This window comes from Myodes glareolus, chromosome 13 (genome assembly GCF_982192425.1).
Source record: "Myodes glareolus chromosome 13, mMyoGla1.1, whole genome shotgun sequence".
Classification (NCBI taxonomy): Eukaryota; Metazoa; Chordata; class Mammalia; order Rodentia; family Cricetidae; genus Myodes; species Myodes glareolus.
In genome coordinates, this window is record NC_142038.1 from 13,908,591 (window position 1) to 13,928,795 (window position 20,205).

Consider the following 20,205-nt stretch of genomic DNA (forward strand, 5'->3'; position numbering starts at 1 on the left):
TTGAGGGTGACATTGATAGTAGATGGATTATGTGAGTGACCTTCATGAGGTGACACATGTCCTTGTGGTTCAGCACTAATGTCCCCGAATGAGTCCCCCAAACAGTGCAAAGGTTGCAGTATATTAACTATTTCACAAATAAACCTGTATTCCACTCTACCACCTCCCAGAGCCCTTGGCTTCCCACAGGAGTACAAGCTTAGTCTCAATGTGGTTCCAGCTCTCAAGCTCTGTTAAAGGTACAGGGAGAGACAATTGCTTGTTGCTATCTCTAAGCCTCTTGTAGTCTCTTGTATGACATAAGCAAGGAGACCTCATGGAAACCCAGTCAGGCCTAATGTAGCCTGGATGGCACTGGATGGCTGGAGTTTAGCAAGGCCAGCGTGTACCTACATACAGGTAATGGTTTTCTGGTAGGGGGATTAAAAAACAAAACCAAACAAAAAAGTGAGAAGCTGGACATAGTGGTATATGGCTCTATACTAGCACTCAGTAACCTGAGGCAAGAGATCTCCAGCTTGACATCAGCTTGGTCTACACAGTAAGATTCTGTCTCAAAAAACCATGGGCTGGGGATATAGCTCAGTGGTAGAGCACTTATATAGTATATGCAAAGCCTTAAATGTGAACCCAGCACAGGAACAAAAACCCACCCTCAACACAATACACCAATGGAAATATTTTTTAAATCACTGAGAAACCTGTCAAACTGCAAATGCTTGAGGCCCAGTCTCCGACCTGACTTCATAGGTCTAAGGGAACTGCTGCCTTCTTAGTTTGATGGGACCCTCCTGACTGTGATGTACTGGCCTGATTATGAACCACTGCCGTAGTTCTCAGCCTGTGGACCGATACCCCTTTGGGGTCGCTTATCACATATTTACATTATGACTCATACCAGAAAAATTACAGTTATGAAGAAACAACAAAATAATTTTATGGTTGGGAGCCACCACAACATGAAGAACTGTATTAAAGGCTTGCAGCATTAGGAAGACTGAGAACTGCTGGGTCAGACACCAGTCTATAGAAGGACAGACAAAGCTGCAACAGTCAGAGATAAGAACCACATCGTCCTGGGCTAAGTTCTGCTCTATACACTCTCCGGAGAAGTTTAAGAGCAAAGGCAGCAACCGTGTGATTCAAATATGATCATCTAGGAGGTGATTGACCTCCATCTAATTCCATAATTTTAAACCAGTTTTTCCACCTGGGTTGGGAAAGGTAAAGTCAGGAAAGCTGAAGTCTTTTCAGCAAGCACTGCTTATGGTGGCACATTCCTATAGGCTCATCACTTGGAAGGCTGAGGTAGGAGGATTGCTAGCAGTTTGAGGCCAGCTTAGGCTCTACATGAGTCCAAGGCCAATCTGGTTTGCAAAGTTAGACCCTATCTCAAGATGAAAAAACAGGGCTTCCAAGAATAGGATGAGAACTGAGTTCATGCAGTTTTGTTTGGCTTTTTTGTACAAACACTGAATGTTTGGGGAGTCCTCCCACACCTGTTTCGGTTGAGCAGCATCTGCCTCACAGCTGTTTCAGTTACAAAGCTGAGAGAGAGCCTGGAGATGGTTAATTGCACAGACACGCGAACCAGGGCCATGGGGAGCTGCTGTCCTACACAATCCATCCATCATCTTTCTCTATGCTCTTTACGGTGAGCATATTTCTTAGCTACTGCACAGCGTTTCGAATTCAATGGCACATTTTCATTATAAGTCAGCTTCCTAGAGAGCTGTAATTCTCAGGGAGGATAAGAGTAGACAGGCACCCTGAAGCCTGTGGGAGAGGGGGAAACCCAGAACACTGCTGCTGGCCAACCGTGCCACACTTACTCTCACTGGTGAGATTGGGGAAATTTTGTGGTGCTGATTTTGCCTTCATTTTCAAATAGCAGAAAGAATTCCTTCCAAGGTATCATTTGGGTGGAAGAATCTTCCAGGGCTTGAGACCCTGAAAGAACTCCATGGGAGAGTCGCCAGTTGTCTGTAATCCTAGACTGTGCCCTTTCTTTTCATTTTTCATATTTTCATTTTTTGGTGACTCAAAAAGAGAAACACAGGAGGATGTTACAAGTTGGAATTCTCCCATCACAGGAGCCCACTGACAGATGAGGCTTGGGAAACGCTCTGCAGTTACTTAACAAGCAAACTCAAAGGAAATCATTCCCCTGTGTGAGTTCTCAGCAGCTGGGGAGGGAAATCCTTTTAGAAGGGGAATCCCCATCTGCTCAAATCCCTCTGGTCCTGTGAAGGTCTCCTCAAGTCAGGTCGACAGAATGACTGGCTCACAATGGCATGCTGGATGCTGGAGTTTGGTGTGGACAGGGGGAAGAAAGGGGATTAGGGTCCACCTGCAATAGAACGGGTGATGCAACTCCATCTCAACACTAACCAACGTGCTGCTTTCTCTAGTGTAGCATTTCCATGGTAGTTTGGGAAGGGACACCTCTCTTGGACCCTTTAGTGTTAATGCAAGTAGGACATGGGAAGCAAGTGTTGGATCCAAGTCCATGCATTTAAACCATAGCTTTTTGCAACATGTCCTGTAATACCAGAAACACATCCTTTCTTCCCTGCACCTTCTACAACACCTGTAATTACAAAAAGAACAGGCGCAGAGACTCCACAATTACCTGCTGGAAAGAGCTCCGGAACAAATAGCACACAGGAAAAGATATCTATTAGGTGGGCTGGAAGAGGCCAGCAAGTTGTGGCATGCCAGCCCTGCTGGCAGCAGCTCTACCTGCAGCTAGGTGGACTGAACCGTCAACGCTTCTTCAGTGTGGAGCTAAAGAGTCAGATGCATGGGTCCTCTTTGCTGCCCGAGTGAGAAGGTGGGCACACCCAGAGAGTGATCACAGACCAGAAGCTGCAAGAGGGCACGAAGTTGGCAGAGAATGCCTGCCACCAATGGAGGGACAGCTCCTGCTATCGCCCCGTCAATCTGAGTCCTTGCTCTTCAAGGCGCAGCTGAAGGCTCACTCCTCTGAGAGGCCCAGCTTCTCCCGTGCATACTACATCCTTGCACCTGTGTGTGCATCATTTCCTAAACAGCTCAAGCTTTGAGTGCCTGGTGGGAAGCGGTGTCTTCCCACAAAGGTCTGGAAGCTTCCCAGAGAGGTATGGAGAGAGATTGTGGGAGAGTAGCAGCCTACAGAGGCAGAAGGTGGTTCTCATTCTACATAAAGCTCTCGAGACCCCAGAAACAAACCTTCCCCCCGTTCACCCTGAAAACAGACTGTGCTGTGCTGCACCAGCAAACGCTGAAGGAATGTGGTGGCACTCTCTGTCACTATGATTTCCCGTGGCAAGGCTGTGTGAGATCTCAGCCAGTGGATCAGAGGTAGCGGGTGGATGCAGAACCGTGACCATGACGACATATAGTCAACCATGTCAGGCACATTTATCCTCCTCCTGATGTCCAAGGAGACACTTTTGGAGTGACAGCTTCTGAAAGTCACTTGTCCTACCATGAAATAATTCATATAGAAAGCTCCTGCTAAAATAGGTGGGTCCTTTCACTGAGACAGGTCTTCTCCCACTGGCCCTATCTGTCCTAGACTACCTCATTGTCACATGTTTTTCCTGTGCCTTCATAGCTTTACACAATCCTATTGTACACACTTCCCAAATTATCCATAGAGATGACGACCTCAGGTTTTGTCTGCTCATTAAGGTCATACACAGCATAGGCACAGCATACCCACCTCCCTGAACTTCTTACACAATACCTCCAAGCAGTGATCCCTGAGATAACATAGTTCGAGTGTATGTGTGTGTGTGTGTGTGTGTGTGAGAGAGAGAGAGAGAGAGAGAGAGAGAGAGAGAGAGAGAGAGAGAGAGAAAGAGAGAGAGAGATAATGTTTGTGTGTGTGTGTGTACACTATGTGTGTTTGGTGCTGGGACTTGAACCTAGGGCTGTATATATACAAAGCAAGCACAGCCCCATTGAGCAACACCACCGAACCTTTTTATACAACTTGTAAACTAAGCCCGCAGAGTTTGGGGAACTTCAGGATGCTGACTTGAGGCCACACACTTACAGGGATTTCACAAAAAGAAAACGAGAAGTTTTTCTCACACTCCCTCAGACACTTATGCTCCCACACAGGCAAGGATGTGTGACGATAGCCTTTGTTTGAAGGGGAGCACTTGACTGACTGGAGTAGTACTGCTGGGAAATGACACAGCACCAGCAAAAGGGTGTTGATTCTAGAACCAACTTGATTGCTGGCTGGTGACTCAGCAGCCCATGTCCTTCTGAGGGCCTCACTGAGAAACATGCTAGGTAACACTATGTCTTTTCTACCTATAACACAGAGATGTGGTCATGCCATAACATCCTCTCTTCCAAGCTAAGTTTTTCAAGGAAAATCTGGCCACAGCCCATTCAGTTGATTTGCTGGCCACTAATGAGTCATGGACAATTCTGAGAACCAGCAGGCTAATTATGGCTGCACTAAAGATGCTCTCTTGTTAGATGATGTCTTGGGAGCCTAGCAGAAGCAAGAGCCAGGAAAGCAACACTCATAAAAACGTGACTTGGAAGCTCTTAGGCCCTCCTCCAGTTCTCCCTAGGAATGGAACTGTAGAGTCTGAACCCAGGGCCTGGGGCAGGCACAGAAAAACAGCAGGGGTAATGAGAAAACAAATGGCTTATGTCAGACCAGAGTGCTACTGTGCCAATCAAAAGGCAATGCCAGATACTGCAAGAACAGACAGGAAAGCAGGCGGAGTCTCTAACTGCTTCTGCTCTGACCTTCAGATGGAAACACGAGACAGGCCCCCAGGACACTGCCTCTTGCTTCTCAGGGGAAGATCATGTGCTTCAACATTACCCTAAACAAGTGCCTACACCTTCTTGGCCTGGAAAAGCTGCCTAGATGCTGCAGGTTAGCAACCATTCTCACACTTCGCAGGTCAAGTGCAAATCCCTGATTCTATCAGCGATTTCCCTTCCCAGCCTGACATGTGGGAATTGTTTATGGGTAATTAGCCACAGTGTATGAGACTGGTTGCTCCACTGCCTGGGAAAGTGCCAGATGCAGAGAGGAGGGAGGCCTGGGCTACCCCCACGCTGGCACCTCCAACCTCCAAAGAGAGAGATCTCAGAGCAGTGGATCTGATGAGCAGACTCCAGGGCAGCCACACCACTCTTCCCAGTCCTGGTTGACAGCAGAAGGCATTTGACTTCCACGACATTACGTGTGCCATATGACTTTGGAAGAGCTAGTGCAGTAACCATCCATTCTCCATCCCTCGGTTAGTGAGCAGAGGAGAGTCACGGTCTTAGTGTGGCTTCTCCAGGCTGTCATGTGGTTCTGGGGTATATCCGCAACACAGGCCAGATCATGAGAGAGTCCTGTATTTTGTTTGTGTGTAGGGTGTGCGTGTGCATTCATGTGGGTGTGTGCATGTGTGCAGATATACACAGAAGGGTCAGAGGTTAACGGTGGGTGCCTCTCCTGATTGTTCTCCACCTTATTTCTTTCCTTAGTTCACTTAGAGACATGGTCTCTGAACCTGGGCCTCACCCAATGGCTAGAGTGGCTGGCTACTGAGCTCCAGAGATCTGCCTGTCTCTGGTGCCCTCTGCCCCTAGCAGTGATGATACTTCTGATGCTGGGTTGCCAGAACTCTTGAGCAACATCTCCCCAGTCTCCACCAGAGTTATTCTTAGCTCAGAGAAGCAGTACTTTCTGCAATAGATCTGATTTCACACTGAAAGGTGAAGAGGCCCACACTAGGTGAGACAACGGGTTAAGTGTGCTAACACACTCTTCTCAAAGAAGAAACCCTTTTTAAAAAGATTCATTTATTTATTATGTATATATTGTTCTGTCTGCATGTATGCCTGCACGCCAGAAGAGGGCACCAGATCTTATTCTAGATGGTTGTGAGCCACCATGTGATTGCTGGGAATTGAACTCAGGACCTCAGGAAAAACAGTCAATGCTCTTAACCTCTGAGCACTCTCCACTCCCTCAAAGAGGAAATTCTATCACATGTAAAATGCAATACAGAACCTCAACAATACAAGAAAATTGGCCAGTCACAAAGACGGACAGGTACCACATCATTCCACTTAGACGAAGCATCTAGAGTTCACCCAAAGACAATATGTAAAAAGACTTAATGTCTTTTGGGCAAAGGGAGAAGTAGAGGGAGCGGCTGCAAGGGCTGGGGCAGCAATAGGAATGCAGTGCCACAGTGTGATAAGGTTTGTCCCATGAAGGTTCCTCTGCTAGAAGCTTGGTTCCAGAATGGCGGTGTTGAAACAATGAGGCAAGCAGGGCTAAGGGGGATTATGGGAAAGTTGTTAGGCCAATTGAGTCTGACCTTCAGGGGATGGTGGAACCTCAGCTACTCTCCCACTTCTTATGGGACAATGTTCTTACTCCTTCCTTGAGTAACCAAGGAAGATTTGAGATTATCTCAAATCTCATAACCTTGAGATTTCAGACCAGAACTGTGACCAACATAAGGCAGTCTGAAAACATAGTCTGCATGAAGAGTCTTGTTCATTCAGACATTTTGTTGCAGTAACGGGAGACAGACTAAAACAGCCAACTGTCTTGAGTTCTTTTAGTTTGGCAAGATTAAAGGAATTCTTGAGATGACTGTAAGAACAGCTACACTTAAAGCCACTGAACTGTATAGCTGAAATAATAAAGACAGTAAATAGTTTGTCACCATATTTTGCCACAATACAATGGGGGAAAAGATGAAGGATGGGACTTGAGAAGCCCATTTTGTAGCTCTAGCTAGCCCATCACCCAGATCTGAGATGCTTCCCCCCAAGCCTGGTCCTGCTGACTCCATGTTTTCAAGTCAGGCTGAAATCCTTTCTGTCAGCCTCCTGTTTGGGTCTTCAGGGTGTGTACCAGGCTGACAGCACATACCATGGCTCATGGGGGCACCACATCCTGCTGCTCTCCAGGAGCCCAAGGAGGGCATCAGTGACATTACCTGGATGGGTAGCCAGCTGCGCTGATCCGAATGGTTTCCAACACTCCGCAGGCTCTGAGCTGCTGCACGGCTCTCTTTGGGTCAAAGCTGTCAAGTAAATACACACCGTGAAGGGGATGCTGGCAGGTGAGAGAGCAAGAGAGAGAGAAAGCACGCTGCTCCTGCAGCACATGAGACACCTGCGACCACCAGCTAAGATGGCCACACACAAGGTCGGGGTGAAGCTCAGAGGAATGGCGGAGGAGCCATGCTAGCGGTCTTAAGACTGCACATTCTTAATCCCATCTTTTTCTTTGCCCCCTTGCCTCCCTGAGGCCTGCCCACTTGTCCACTCTCCAGAGTTTGCCCTGAGCACTTCCTTCCACACAGGCTTTCTAAGGGCCTGTGTGTGAGGCGAGGAGAGGGGAGAAGAGGACAGGGCTCAGTGGTGGACACCGCAAGGCATGCTGTGAGTTCCATGGAGAAGCAGGTGCTGAAGGGAACACTGGGGAAAGACAGCAGGAGACCAGAACAGCCAGAACTCTTATTGAGAACCAAACTGACCCAGATTTAGTCACTTTTTAGAATTTGCTGAGACTACTGTCCCCCTCGGAGAAGTGATGGTGAGCACACATGCCCTTTCTTTCTAACTGCCGGCCACTCAGCTGAAGCCAAGGGCTAGCTTCTTCTGTTTCTTGTACTCTGGAGATAAAAGAACAATGAGGACCCACAAGGTCTACAGCCTTGGAGAGCACAGTGTCTTTGACCAAAACCCGGTAAGGCTGTAGGCGGCTGGCTGGCCCTGGTAGATGAAGAGAGGTGGGACCTGCATCAGCCCACAGGACAAAGCCCTGGTATAGCATCGGTCACTCTCCCTGACACCCTGATGCTCTCTTATGGCTGCACAGCCCACCTGGATTCTGGAAATCCAAGGATGGCGGTGGCCTAGGGACCGCCAACAACTATCTGTTTACTCATCTTTGTGTGACACGCCCTTGGCCTGGCTCACATCACTCTCTCATGCTGCTTGGCACACAAGTCTCACTTGTGAATCATTAAACTGACAAACGGTGCCCTGAGCTTGCATAGCTTCAGTAGGCATCTTCCTGGAGACTGAGGACTCTAAGCTGCTACTGCGTACCAGGCATGCTCCAAGTCTGTGTAGGTCCTGGGTCTGAGAATACACACATCCTCCTTCAGGCCCGTTCTTGTTTCTACCTCCTCGTCTCCCTCACACTGCTTGCTTCACCCCATTCTCTGCTGCACCCCCAACCCAGCTTCTCTAATTCTCTTCCTGTTCACGCCAGCTCTAAATGGGAGGGCTTCAGGTCACTAGTGACGTTATGTGTACAAAGGACAACTCAGCCTTGAATTTTACGTGGTCTTGATGAGAGTGGTTACTTGATAGCTTAATTTCTCTTGTATGGACCAAAGCTCTACAGTGTGAGAGGCTTAGAAGACAAAGGAAACACCAGCACCCCCTGGGACCTACCCTTTCCCAGGCCAAGCCCCAAGGTGCTTTTGTCCACTTTGATATGCAGCCCAGTTCTGGGATCTGGCCCTTCATCTTAGGACATGAGGGCTGCTCACAATCCTGGGAAAGCCCTCAGGGTGCAGCTCTGTTCCTCTTAACTCTAAGGCAGTCAGTTGGAATAGCTGCTGTGGAGATTGCAAAAGCTTAGATAAATGCAGGACTTTTGTCCCAGGGCTCTGTAGCCAACCACTACAGCCCCATTCTCCAGGCTACAGTCTAGAACTCATAGAGGTCGCCTGCTTCTGCTCCCCAAGTGCTGGGATCAATGGTGTGAGCCACTATTGCTCAGCTCCTCCTTCCTTTTTAAAAAGGGCCATTCCTTTTCTCAGCGGCTCACACCTTTCCTCACTCTTGTCCATTCTCTATAACGCTTTTTGACAATTATGCACCCCAGCTCTGAGACCGGGCCCTGCCTGGTGGCCAGAGCATGGCTTGTGGAGTGAGGATACCTCATACTCCAAGGCAGCACGGCGATACGCTGGGAGAACTGTAGGGTGGGGGCAGTCTCTCGTGAGCCCTACACACCATGCCTGGAGCTGGTCTCATCGGAAAATAATTCTTGAGACCTACTGGTCCAGCCTGGCCTTGAATTCAAGATCCTCCTACCTTCTGTGCCACTACATCTGGCCTGAGGCAAGTGATTTCTTAGCTTAGCCTTAACATCTCCTTTTGTGATGAACTGAGCAAAATATTCCCTCCCTGCTCTCCCCACCCCAGACAGCAGCAGCATTTCACCCTCAATCCCCGTGTGGAATGATGCAGATGGAGAAGAAGGGGTGCACCTGGGCCCCAGCTCCCCACTGACAGCTGGGGCCACTTCAGGCAAGGCCTGACCTCTTGTCTTGTTTCCCTCACTTACTTAGTGGGTGTGGAAACATCTGCCCAACCACGTCTCTCAGACTTCCTACAATCATCACAGATGGAAAGGGGACTTTCGAGAGAAGATCACAAGGCAGGACAGAGAAGGCAGGGCATCCCTCCTCCTTGTCCAGGGAACTGGGAAGCCCAGGCCCTTCAGCTTTCTAATCTTATCTCTGCCTCCTGTTTGACATTTGATGAGGAATGGAAAACTGGCCCTCTACTCCTAGGTCTGGAAGATAATTAACACCTAACTGCAGATTTCAAAATCACCAGGCACAGGTTTAAACTGTTGAAAGCCAGGTTTATACTTCCCTTCTCCCAAACACACAGGAACAGCACAGCCTGGAGTAGTAGTCCGGCTGCAGGGCGAGAAGCCCCATGGCTGCCAGGTTTACACTTCCTTGTTCCCAAACAATGCTGAAACACTGTTTCCTGGAGCTGTCTGGCTTCAGCATCTCGCTCCTTCTACACTCACCCACTCCTCCATCAACTTTGCAGAGGCCGTAAGCTTTCAACCACTTCCCAGGCTCCATGGCAACCCTATAATCACAGCTCAGCAACCAAGACCAAATCTCACCAGGTCCTCTGCCAAGTTCGTCAAGACTGACACTCACCCTAGATCATTTCCTCACTGGGACAGTCACCCCATTACTTTCTTGCCTTTCTGTCTCCACAGTATTTCCCCAAGTCAGTTCTCCCCTTCCACTCTGTGGGCTCTCAGGATTCGAACTTGAGCTGCCAGGTTTGGGGCATGTGTTTTTACTGGCTGAGACATCTTGCCATTCCCATCCCCATAATATTTTCATAGCATTGTTGACAGTCACTTCTGTGGAAATGGCAGTTATTTGTGACATGCAAGTCCTTTAGCAGGGGGCAGGGACATATCTTAGTGCCATCTACCTGTCATGTGCTTAATGAAGAAATAAGACAGATGTTACTTGACTAAAAGTAGAGGGGAAATACTTTTATATAAGAAGTGTTATTAAAAATATACAGGACAAGGGCTCTTAATGGGGCCATTCTGCCTCCTAGGGAACACTTAGTAATGTGTAAAAATGTTGGTTGTCACATTGATGGAAATGCTGCCAGCCTGTGGTAGGAAGAGACCAATGATGCTTCTAACCATGCTCTAAGGTTCAGGACAATCTTCTTTGGCAAAACAAAACAAAACAAAAACAAAAACAAAAAAAACATCTTACCCGCATGTAAAGATTAGTGCTAAGGATAGGCCACTGGAAATAGAAATAGAAGCAGAGATATAGCAGATTTTCCTTCTAGAATACTGTCGACAGTTTATGTTGACATGTATAGTGCTATATATGTATAATGTGGGTATGTATGCATGTATATTGTGTGGAGGCCATAAGACAACCCTGGGTGTGATTGCTCAGGTACCATACACACTGTTTTTTAAAGGGTGGGCTTGCTGATCAGGCTGCCTTGGCTGGCCACTGAGCCCCAGGGATCTGCCTATCTCACATTTCTAGCGCTGTGAACACGAGCATGCGACACTATTCATGGCTTCTAATATGTGGGTTGGGGGTCAAACTCAGTTCCCACACTAGCAAGGCAAACACTTTATTGGCTGTGTTATTTCCCAGATAATAGTAATAGCAATAGTAACAACAACATTTATTTTAACCATATAAATTGTTATATTTCTCACTGGCAATTCTCATTTATTATCTCCTTGTAGTTTTTCAAAATCAGGATTCTGTAAAAATCACAATTAACTGACTGACAAAGAAAGTGAAAAAATAGCTTCAAACCAGCCCGCTCTGGTCCTAGACCACAATTCAGGTTTTCTGCCTTGGTCTCAGTCTCTCTTGTGGTCTATCTCTCCTATTATCATTCTGTCCTATTAACATTCTCTGTTTCCCCTTTTCTCACCCTCTTTCCCTCAGAGGTGGTGGTGGTGGTGGTGGTGGTGGTGGTGGTCTGTGTGTACTCTAGGCTTTGCAGGGAACCTGGCATCTGGTGAACACCAGTCTTTGATGACTGGACTGAAGGGGTCACAGCTGACTGGAGCAGAACAGGCAACAAGTATCATTTCTCCTCTCCCAGGCCCTGGATACTGTTCTGCCCACCAGTTCTTTCCAGATGACAGATCCAGATGCAGAAGGATTCCCAAGCGAGTCTCGGAAGTGTGGAGGAAGGGAAGGGAGTAAGCAAGCAGCATGCTTAGAGAGGGTGGGGCAAGGCTGAGCCCGCCCTGTTCCCACTGATCCTGAAGCAGGATAAGGAGGCTGGGGTGGCTACACCCCGTAGGCACTTACTGGAAGGGGAGCTTTTCGTCATTGGGCTTGATGCATCGCACGTAGTGTGGCGTTGTGGCGTTCAGGGTCTCCATTAGGAGATTTAGGGAAGTGCGGAACTGCAGGGACAAAACCAGACCTTAGTTATATTTAACAGTCTGTTCAATGCACTGTGAAGAAACACTAGCATGCCAGTGACTGCTCTGCCCGTGGTGGCAGCAGAAATCACGATTATTATGATGATTAATTCAGAAGGATGGAGAAAGGAAGACATTCAGTGACCGACACTTGTAATTTGCTATGAGCAAAATTGAGTCCTTTGATAGTAGGGCTCTTTAAAATAAATGGGGGGGGGACTACTCCACAATGTGCCCAACTCCCACTGTTAGGGGTGTCAAGAGATAAAACATGAGTGCTAAGAGACAGGAGATCTGCCTGCTGTATGTTAGAGGCCTGATGTCTCTAAATATGGGGATCGCAGTTGTAATGCCTGTACCCAAACATGCAGGAAACCATAGGGTTTGCATAAAACATCCCAAATCGACAAATCCAGCAGATGGGATTACCAGGGCCTTCTCTTTGGAGACATACGAGAAAGTGAGTTCTTCAGTTGGATGTTCCCTGGGTTTATTTAAGCCCCCTCTTCCCACTCTATCTGGAGACCTTTAGTGGAACCCTGCCTCTTATCCCCATCTTTCTTCTGCTGGTCCCTTCCATGCCAGCCGTGCTACACATGCCACAGGCCTGGAACTAGGACTGACCTGGTAGCCCACGGATTTCTTATGCTCCTTGTTGGAGACCTTCAAGGGGGGTCTGGAGGAACGAACGTTGATCTTTGAAGATGATCGATTCTTAGCTGTGCTGGTGGCAGGAACAGAGTCCTTGTCATCATGGAACAAGTCGGCCACTAGTGGGAACTAGACACAATCACAGGAAGAAGGGTGCAAAGGAGATCTCTTATAGTTTAATGTTGTTCATATTCTTCCAAAACAGTTAATAGATATTTCTGAGAAATGAAAACATGCATCCACACAAAAATTGTGCACCGTGTTTGTAGCAGCATTGTTCATAAAAGCTTCAACGTAATAATGACTCAAATTACCATCATGTGATGAATGAATAAAGAGTGATATGTTAATATAATGGAATATTATTCAAAAAGGAATGAAGTCCTCATACATGCTACAATGTAGCACAGATGAGCTTTGAAAACATTATGCTACATCTCAGGTTAACAGGTATTCATTAGGCACTTAGAGGACAAAGCAGGTGTCATGTCAATAGCACAGGAAGTGACAAAATCATATGACAGGTCCACAAGTCACAAAACAACTCAATAGTATGCTCCGTTAGTACTTTACACGCCTGTGCGGTGCTTTCATAGAGTCTGCATCTGCCACTCGTCCTGTTGCTAGGATAAAATGCCCTGACAATGCAACTCCGTGAGAAAACATTCGTTCAGGCTCTCAGTTTAAGGGTTTAGTCCATCATGGCAGGGAAGCCACTGAGGGAGGAGCTTGAGGTAGGTGGCCGTGTTACATTTACAGTCAAGATGCAGAATGGCAAAGGCTGCTTGCTACTCAGGTAGAATTCTCCTTTCTATTTAGTTCAGGGTACAAGCCTGAACTATGTACCCCGTCAACTAACTCCCCATGTCAACTAACCCCACAAAAGTAAGCTCTTGCTGGCATGCCCAGAGACTGACCTAATCAAGATAATCCTTCACGGGCACACTCAGGAGCTTGTCAGCTTGGTAATTCTAGACCCTGTCAAGTTGACATTCACAGTCCTAGAAGCCCATGAAACTCAGGCAACATGCCTGGACATCGCATTACAGTCTGCAGGAGGTTCTAGCTCATCTCAGCCCTGGTAGTCAGACACTTGACAATGCAGTCACGTGAGTGTGTAGTAGTATCCAAATAAAGCAGCAAGATGGTGCTGGTGGCACATGAGAGCTGAACTTGGGGGTCGGGATCAGGTGACACAGCTTATCCAAAAGCAGGCATTACAACCCTTTTATATGATTATCTTGAGTGGCAGGTTGAGGTGACTGGGGCATACAGCAGGCTAGTGTCCGTCTCATCCCCTTAGGACTCCTTGCAACTCAACCATACCCAGAGTGGCATAAGACCACTGGCCAGAAGTTGGTGTGTGCCCACTGCACTGGGAGGTCCAGACACTGCACAGCAAGCATTCGCTAATCCCATGAGATGACCTCTGGCGTTCTTTGTATAGTAACAAGACAGGCATAAATTCTGAAAAAAAAAAGCGCTAATTTTCACTAATCGCTAGGCCTGGCCATACACGTGAACTCCTGAGAGGATCAGCACAGGTGTACCCACCTGCAGGTGCAAGGTTGTGATGGCTAATGTTCAAACTAGTTCTCAAGGCCTGTCTCTTATAGCAAGGATTTCAAACTAAAACAAATTATTTTGCCCTTAAGTGTTATAAGTTTATGTTTTAAAGTCAATTTTAGAGTCAAGAGTACTTATGTCTAAGTGTGTTTTATAATGCATACTTGCCAGCAACTGTAGGCTATAAGCAACAAAACCATACACTGTGCGTACCCCCCGTCTGTGTGTGTGTGTGTGTGTGTGTGTGTGTGTGTGTGTGTGTTGGAATCAGCATGCCTGTTTGCTCTTCCCTCATGCCCTTCCTTTCTCATAGAACCAGCCACGAAAAGCACTTTAACTTTCAGCTTTTAGCATAGTGGTTGGTGTGCCAATCATCTTTACAGTTCATGGGCCTAGGAAATTTAAAAAGCACCAGCCAATCTGACCTGGGAGCTTCAGACATAGGGTGTATGTGTAGCACATGGGAGGCCCTGGGCTTGATTGCCAGCATCACAAAAGGAAATTGAATGAATCAATAATGTAAGATCAAAGACCACCTCTTGTGAACAGCTCAAGTACATTCTTCCGGCCACGCATGACTGTCACAGACTAGTGACAATTAGCAGTAGAGAATGCAATCACATTCCTTGGCAGAACTCTTCAAGTCCTGGTCCAGGACCTGGAAATACCCAAAATATGCAGGTCCTTCTGCGACATAATTATAGATTATTTCAAGTTTTGTCTCCCAACAGGTGGCAATTCTGCATCTTTGCAATGGCTCTTCCTTCTCTTCACATATCACATTTCAAAGTCATAAATACTGTCCCGGAGGAGAAAGGACCGAGCTGATTGTCTGAGAAATATATTGGTATGTCACTATCATAGTAGCGTTACTTTTACTAGGTATTAAATTCTATATGCTATCATAGAAATGAAACCAATCCTTCCCGAGTCCCAGATATTCAACCCCTGCTGTTCTAGGGGCTGGTAACACAAACATGAACAGAAACAAAACTTTCTACACGGTGAGGATTTCGTGGTCTGGCATGGAAGGTGAACACAAACATGTATCAACTACCCACAGGACTGAAAGGAAGATGATATAAAGATGTCCTAAAGGAAACGAGAAAATGACAAAGCTGGATAAATCAGAGGTCTGTGATGAGGAAACCAGGAATAGGTTCTTTCAGGGGGAGGGGGTTTCTAACTTGCTTTCTGTTGCCATGATAAATGTTATGGCAAAAAGCAATTCAAAAAGCAATTCAGAGGGGAAAGCTTACAGGTAGAATGTCACCTTACTGTAGACCATCACTGAGGAAAGCCAGGGTGGTTGCTTGGGGACACAAAATTAGGCAGCAGGAACCAGACTAAAGCACATGGAGGATTGTTGCTCACTGACTTGCTCCTTTTAACTTGCCTAGCCTGCTTTCTTCTCCAGACCAGGTCCACCCGACCAGAGATGCCCACAGCACCATATTTGGGCAAATGGGATATGTGATAGATAGGAAAGGATGTCTCAGGGGCAAGGACCTGCAGGGATGGAGCTCAGTACATCCAGGGAACTGTTAAAAACATGAAGTCAGAACAGGTACAGTGTGCTTGAGAGGGAAGCAAGGGGGACCAGATGGTGAAGGATTTTTATTTTTAAGCCCAAGAGTAATGTGATATTTAAGGGAACAAGTCAAAACAGGTGGTAAACAGTACTTAGACTGTACCAGGTGTGCCTGAACACATTCAAGCTTCCCCCCATGTAGTCCAAGTACCAACCACGTCCCATTCTATAGGTGAGGAAACTGGAGGCTGAGGGCCCAAGACCACAGAGCTAGTGTGAAAAACCAGATAACAGGAGTGCCTGCTCACCAACACACACTACTCACAGCTACCTGAGCTTTTTGGGAAAAGACCCCTCTTCACCCCAGAAGACACTTTACTTGGGAATGCCCCAAATGGAAACAAACCTGAAATCCCAACAAAAATTCCAACTTGACAAAGGACTCAAAGAACAAAATTCCCGCACTGCTGGGCGAGGCAAAGAAGAAATTCCAGGTTTATGGTCAGAGCTGCTGAAAAGCCTGCTTTGTTAGCAAACTGACCAGGAATGAGAGTCGGCCCTTCAGCTCTTCCTACAGTGCCACTGAAGAGTGTCCACCGAGGCTGTTCCTTGTAACTTGACATCAGTCCTGGCAACACATTCAGACAAACCAAACACACTGCTAATCCTGTTTGCCATTAATGTGAACTGTCCCCATAGGTCCTGGCTTCTCTATCTTCTGCTATTCAAGACCAGACACAGACTTTAAAGGCCCGAGGCGAATCTATTTGCAAAGGGATTGAGAGAGGCGTGAAAATACCTTTTAAAGGCTGACAGTCCAAGGAAATTTCAATTACAGCTGTGTGCACACTGTTTCCTTGGAAACCACACCTATTCATTCGTGTTTATAAGACTATAACAAAGATTTCCTTACACACAGACATGGGACACTGAAAGAGGCCACAGTCTGATCAGGACCTCTTCCTCAAAACTGCTGCAAACATTAAAACGCACATACTTTCTAGTCAAGCAGTTTCTTAGCGTGGTTGACATCACACTTTGGTGGGAGGAGGGTGAATCTTCAACGTTTAAATAAAAATAAAAACGTAGTGGGCTTTGAAAGAGTCGGCCCGCCTTAGAAACGGGAAGGCAACACTGTCAACTGAATTTCTAATTTGTTTATTCTCAGACACACTTTCCAACAGCCGGGGTAGAGGATCCTGAGGAGCGCATGTGTCACAGTACCCTGGCTCAATAGAGTATTCTATAAGTTTCTATGTAACAGTAACGAATTTTAGAAGCAAATGGTGATGGTGGGTTTTCATGCCACCTTGCCACAGATTTGAATCACCTGGATAGGGAAATTGTTCTGACCACCTCAACTGATGTGAGCAGGTGCACTCCAAATGTGTGAGGATGGTGAGGATACACCCCAAATGTGGGCAGCACCTTCTGGTAGCAGTCCAGATAAAAAGGGCCTTTGGCTCCCTTGGCCCTGCCTCCTGTCACTAAGTAGATCTGCCCTGTTGCTGTGGCTGATTTCGGAACTAGGGTCCATCACTGACCAAGGACTAGTGGCAGGAACCTCTCAGGGCTGTGGTCCCAGATTGGGACTTCTGAGGCACATGACCTTGTGGACTAAGTGTCAAGTGGGTTCTTGACCTCCTTGGTGTGAGAATCACTGTGGGGCCCCCTCCAACTGCTGAGGCTCCGACCTCAAGGACGGATCATCTACCAGATTTTCAGCCTCTTGAAAGTGAGAAAACTTGGTACTGCTTTGCAATTACTGTTTTGCAATTTCTGTCTCTGTCTCTGTCTCTGTCTCTGTCTCTGTCTCTGTCTCTCTCTCTCTCTCTCTCTCTCTCACACACACACACACACACCTTACTAGTTCTGCTCCAGGAGAACTCTAAGGCACAAACATTTGTTTCAAGTGTGTCACTGTAGCTCAGTCTAAGGGCCTTCTCTGCTATGTCTGAACCCCAGGGACCACCAGGCTCAGGGTGGGTGCTTTGGACAGACTCTCTGAACCATACTGTTCTTGAGGTCACTTCTCTGATGACATGTAATGGAGAGATGCTATCACTCATGTCCACTTGAGTCAGGTTGCCTGACTCACACTAACATAAATTTCCAACTCAATAGTTGTCCCTCTGACCTAAGCACAGCAGAAAGAGAACATCTCCGGAGGAAAAACACTGTCCCTTTTAGGATTACTCCCCCGGCCTCCCCATACACTAAGACATTCCTTCTCTTAAGCATAAAAGTTGGGAGGGAAAACTTGCTATTCTAGTATTGAAAAGAAATGAATGTGTTAATGCGGGGTTTAAAGAGGCATTTGTCCCTATTTATAGCTCCCTAATAGCTGAGAAGGCAATTAGCTCCATTCTACCTGTTCACAGCTTCCCTAATCACACTGTCATTAGCACCTCTTTGCCTTATCTGTACCAGTGTGAACTCTGTGAGGGTCCCCTGCCTGGGGGCAGGTGGGAGTCCTCTATTTCACACCACTTAATTACTCTCAACAAGGTGATAATTTCTTATCAGGGACACCAGCTAGAGGATAAAAACCAATAGTTTCTCATAAAATAAAGGTACTTGAAATAAAATTATGAATTTACAAGACAACTCGAGAATTAGCTGTGTTTAGAGATTAAAATTTATCTTTAAAAAATAGGTGTTACATGATTCAGTTGATGTCCTAGGGTCTTAAATGTTTCTGGTTCTTTATTATTTCTTTATTATTCTATTTTTGGCAGGCATTTGAAACCTAAGTCTCGGAGGACTGCTACTCCAGCGAAACATTAAAAACATGAGAGCGGCTTAGTAAAGAGGGCTGTGTAAATATTCACCACGACAGGTGTGCTGGGCACCAGGCAGAGCAGAGAGCACAGGGCCTCTCATTGCCCTGCAGCTGCATCTGTGGAGGCTGTTGTTTCCCCGTTGGAGGTGGAGGGGAAGCAACATGGTCATGGGATTGGCAGAAGAGAAAACCAGAAGTTTGGTGATTGAGTTGGGGCAAAACAAGGGAGTCTGTCACTTTCTAAACACACGGTGCAGACTTTTTGCCCTTCAACTTAATAACTCTACAACTCTTGCACAAACCCACTGAACTATCAATTCCACTTGTGAAATAATAGCAAGCTACCAAGGGTTATTTAAGAAAGAAAAGCCTGTGTGTACGCATGTGCAAGGATGGCCATGATACAATGATGTGTGCAAATCAGAGGGGACTAGGCATGCATGCACGCATGTGATTATCTCACCCTTAAAAGGACGTACCAACGTGCTATAACACAGACTAGACATTCACTGGAAGATAGCTCATGGGCTAGGAGAAGGGGCTTGTGTATAACTTTGTGATACTGGAATTTTTATGACTAAATTTCTAATAAAAATCCAGCATGTTTAACCTAAAACACCATCATATGCAGAAAAGAGCAAGGGCACCATTCTTCCCACAGCCTGCTTTTCTGGCAACTTGGATTTTGGGTGAGTTTTCACAATTCCCTGATATGACCAGCTCACTATTCTGAAGTTGACTGTGCAAACAAAATCATTCATATCATTTATTGTTGAGTATCTGCCTTTCTCCAGGGAGTCTGGAAGTTTAGCTCTTGCTAGACTAAGGGTGCCTGTGTAAATACCCATTGGCAATCATTCTGTTAAGTAAAGTATGGGTGCACTTGCTTCTCTGGAGGAACTCCACATACCCTGTGTGAGTTCACCGGGAGAAGAATTTTGGAAGCTTGCACCTGCTGTCTCCCAGATGCTCCCCCCACACACCTGCTCTTTGCTGAGTTTGCTTTGGGTTCTTACACTGCAAAAATTGTCACCCTAAGTACAACCATGTTCAACTTCTGCCGGTCTTCCTAGCAAACTGCTGACACCAAGGTCGCCAACAGACTCTATTCTGTAGACTTTCTTCTCGACCTTCACACTCCTGCCTCACAACACATACATCTTTCTGCATTTTGCATGTACGTACCAACTGCATTTTTCACGGGACTGAGATCCCAGAGACTGTCTAGATGCGTCTATAGACATAACTATTCAATGAAGCTGTCAAATAAAATTAAATGGCAGAAGCTGCTTAGTTAATAATAATACTTGCCTTGCCAGGCAGTTTTTCTTATCAGGGATAGCCACATTTAGGTTATGACATCCCTGAATTCCTCAGAGTAAGACACTCAAAATCACAACAGTGGCAGAACCGAACTGCACTTGAGTCATCATTTATGTTCTTCCCCCAAAGGAGGAACTTACATAAAGATGGCAGAGGCTCGCCTGCCTGAAGGCCACGTCTGGGAATCCCAGGCAGCACGGGCTAGGACTGGCACACAAACCATTCTCTTTAAATGTGACTAGAGAATACTTTACTACACCCCATGTCCATCTCATCAAATATGGAGAACCTCCTGCTAACCACCATGGACTCGAGAACTAATACGTTATTCTGACATCAAATTCCAACACACTATGCACCAAACCATCTCTGCGGTTTGTTCTGATGTGGATATCTTGAGATGACAATAAACATGGGCTGCTTTGATGCAAACCTCCCTAAATCCCACCTGATACCCCGATGGAAGAGGGTTCACCTGGTTTTAAGCGCCTGGGTCAATGCCGGCTGTGCTTCCTCCACTCTATCATTTCTCTCTACCGCATTCACAATTCTAAAGCCTATGGCAAGGAGAGATTACTCTGTCATCTCTCCAGTGTTATCAGGGCCCTGCAGGGAGTT

The 20,205-nt window shown here is 46.6% G+C and overlaps 1 protein-coding gene across 2 annotated transcripts in view; it reads right to left on the minus strand.

The window, feature by feature from the left end:
• Positions 1 to 20,205, minus strand: part of Myo5b (myosin VB) — a 279,116-nt gene that overhangs the window by 64,646 nt on the left and 194,265 nt on the right. For both annotated transcript variants that reach the window (XM_048419435.3, XM_048419437.3), the window contains exons 15-17: positions 12,359 to 12,514; positions 11,619 to 11,716; positions 6,969 to 7,055 (exon numbers count right to left, since the gene is read on the minus strand). In XM_048419435.3, the coding sequence (XP_048275392.3) occupies positions 6,969 to 7,055; positions 11,619 to 11,716; positions 12,359 to 12,514 (341 nt within the window). The remainder of the gene's footprint in view (positions 1 to 6,968; positions 7,056 to 11,618; positions 11,717 to 12,358; positions 12,515 to 20,205) is intronic.